At 39.6% G+C, this 1,764-nt stretch overlaps 1 protein-coding gene across 3 annotated transcripts in view; it reads right to left on the minus strand.

Annotated features, from left to right (window-relative positions):
- Positions 1-10: 10 nt before the first annotated feature.
- Positions 11-1,764, minus strand: part of EPN2 (epsin 2) — a 42,335-nt gene continuing 40,581 nt past the window's right edge. For 2 of the 3 annotated variants that reach the window (XM_009329389.1, XM_009329390.1), the window contains exon 8: positions 11-1,733. In XM_009329389.1, coding sequence (XP_009327664.1) covers positions 1,396-1,733 — 338 coding nt within the window. In that variant the 3' untranslated portion in view covers positions 11-1,395. The remainder of the gene's footprint in view (positions 1,734-1,764) is intronic. The other variant, XM_009329388.1, reaches the window with a different exon arrangement.

The raw sequence follows: 1,764 nt of genomic DNA on the forward strand, positions 1-1,764 counted from the left end.
GAACGTCTGTCCCTTCTGGTAATCGGGAAACGGGAACAAATCAAGGGGAAGGCGACTTTAGTGTTTTTTCTTTTTAATGTAGTCTTAAATCACGTTATGCTGAAATTCAATTCATCTAAAAATAATTAGTCACGAGAATTTGTTTTGATTTGCATTATGAATACTTCATTTAAAAGTAAATATTTTAGTGTTAATCTTCCCTTTTAAACTCTCTTTACAGAAACGAAGAGCTAAAACCATAAATAAGAGGGCATTAAAACCATAAAAATGACATTTGCCAATATCTTAATTTTTCAGCCAGACTTGATAAATCTATCAAAACCAGACAGTTAAATAAGAACCACATTATAAAAATTAGCAAAAAAAGGACTATTAGGTAACTCTGCAAACTCAAATATGAAACTGTACTAAACAAAATATGTGCAAAAGTATACAAGAGTAACTGCATATAGCAAGGTTAAGCCTGAATTAGTTTTAAAGCTTGCCCCGGTGAAACTGAATTCAAAGTTGTCCCACTGTATTTCTTTTTTCTTTCAACTCACATTGTAAGTCAAATAAAAACAAAATACACATAACTTCCAAACGAAGCTGGTACTGGACAAGCACAGAGCAGGACACTCACTCAGCACGAGTGCAGCATGCCACTCACAGAGAGTTCCTCAGGAGTCCTTAGAGAGTAGTGTACAAATTCAACACTGCATACAACAGCACACGTTATACTTGACAACTTGAGAATGTTCTTGGGTTTTTTGTCTGATTTTTGTTGTTTGTTTTTTTTTTTTCCTTTTGAGACAAGCTTGCTTTCTCGGTCAAACCTCTGATAAGAAAGCAGTGCGATTTTGCGTTGCAATGTTTAATGCATAAAAACCAGCCACCTGGGCCCTCCGAATCGTTCTCTTCTAAGAGTAAGGACTATGGGTGAACCAACAGTCTAGAACTGTGTATAGTTATGTGCAAAACATTCACTAGCACTCTGAATCTCAGGTCTATCATATGGGCATAGGAAGTGACAGATGCAGGTAAATAGTAATTTCAGGATCCAGCACATCATCTGACATCTACAAAATAGCCAACGGAGTTTAAAATGGCAGGTTCTCCCTAGAAAGTGTATTGAAATGATTAACAAAGTAACAAAATGGGCAGAATCTAACTTTGGTGAAAAGTCTGAACATTTCACATAATGCTCAACAAGCCAAAGTAAGGTACCATCTGTAGCAAAGACTAGATTTAGATTAACTGGTAAGTAGAGACAACTCTTCAAAGATCATAACTGTAAACTGCAAATCTACTTCCAAGTCTCTTACACACCGTTCAGTCCACACAGGCCACGTTCATTTTGCTGTAAAGACTTCAGCCTGGAAACACTATGAAAAGAAAGTTCCTTTAATTGGGTCTTTATAGGAGAAAAGGGTTAGTTGTATTTGTAGACTGGGATGCTGACGGCGGGATCCCTGTACTGTGAAGAGGTTGGGTCATTGATCCTGCAATGCTCACGTTCAGCCCCTGGCCCATCATTGTTATAGATGCCACAGTGCCCATAGCTGGTATCGGTGCCATTCCCACAGGCACTGGGGCCATGGAAGACAGAGGTATTGGCTCCATGCTTATCGGTGGCACAGCACTGAAAGAAGGGCTGGTTCCCATCACAGGACTCGCTCTCATCTGATTTAGAGTGAGTGGCTGAGGCTGATTCACTTGGAAGGGGTTGATTGGAGTTGGTGCTGTAGCAGCGCCTAGTTTTGAGAGAAGGGGGAAGAGGGAAAG

This window comes from Pygoscelis adeliae, unplaced genomic scaffold (genome assembly GCF_000699105.1).
Source record: "Pygoscelis adeliae isolate BGI_AS28 unplaced genomic scaffold, ASM69910v1 Scaffold467, whole genome shotgun sequence".
Lineage (NCBI taxonomy): Eukaryota > Metazoa > Chordata > Aves > Sphenisciformes > Spheniscidae > Pygoscelis > Pygoscelis adeliae.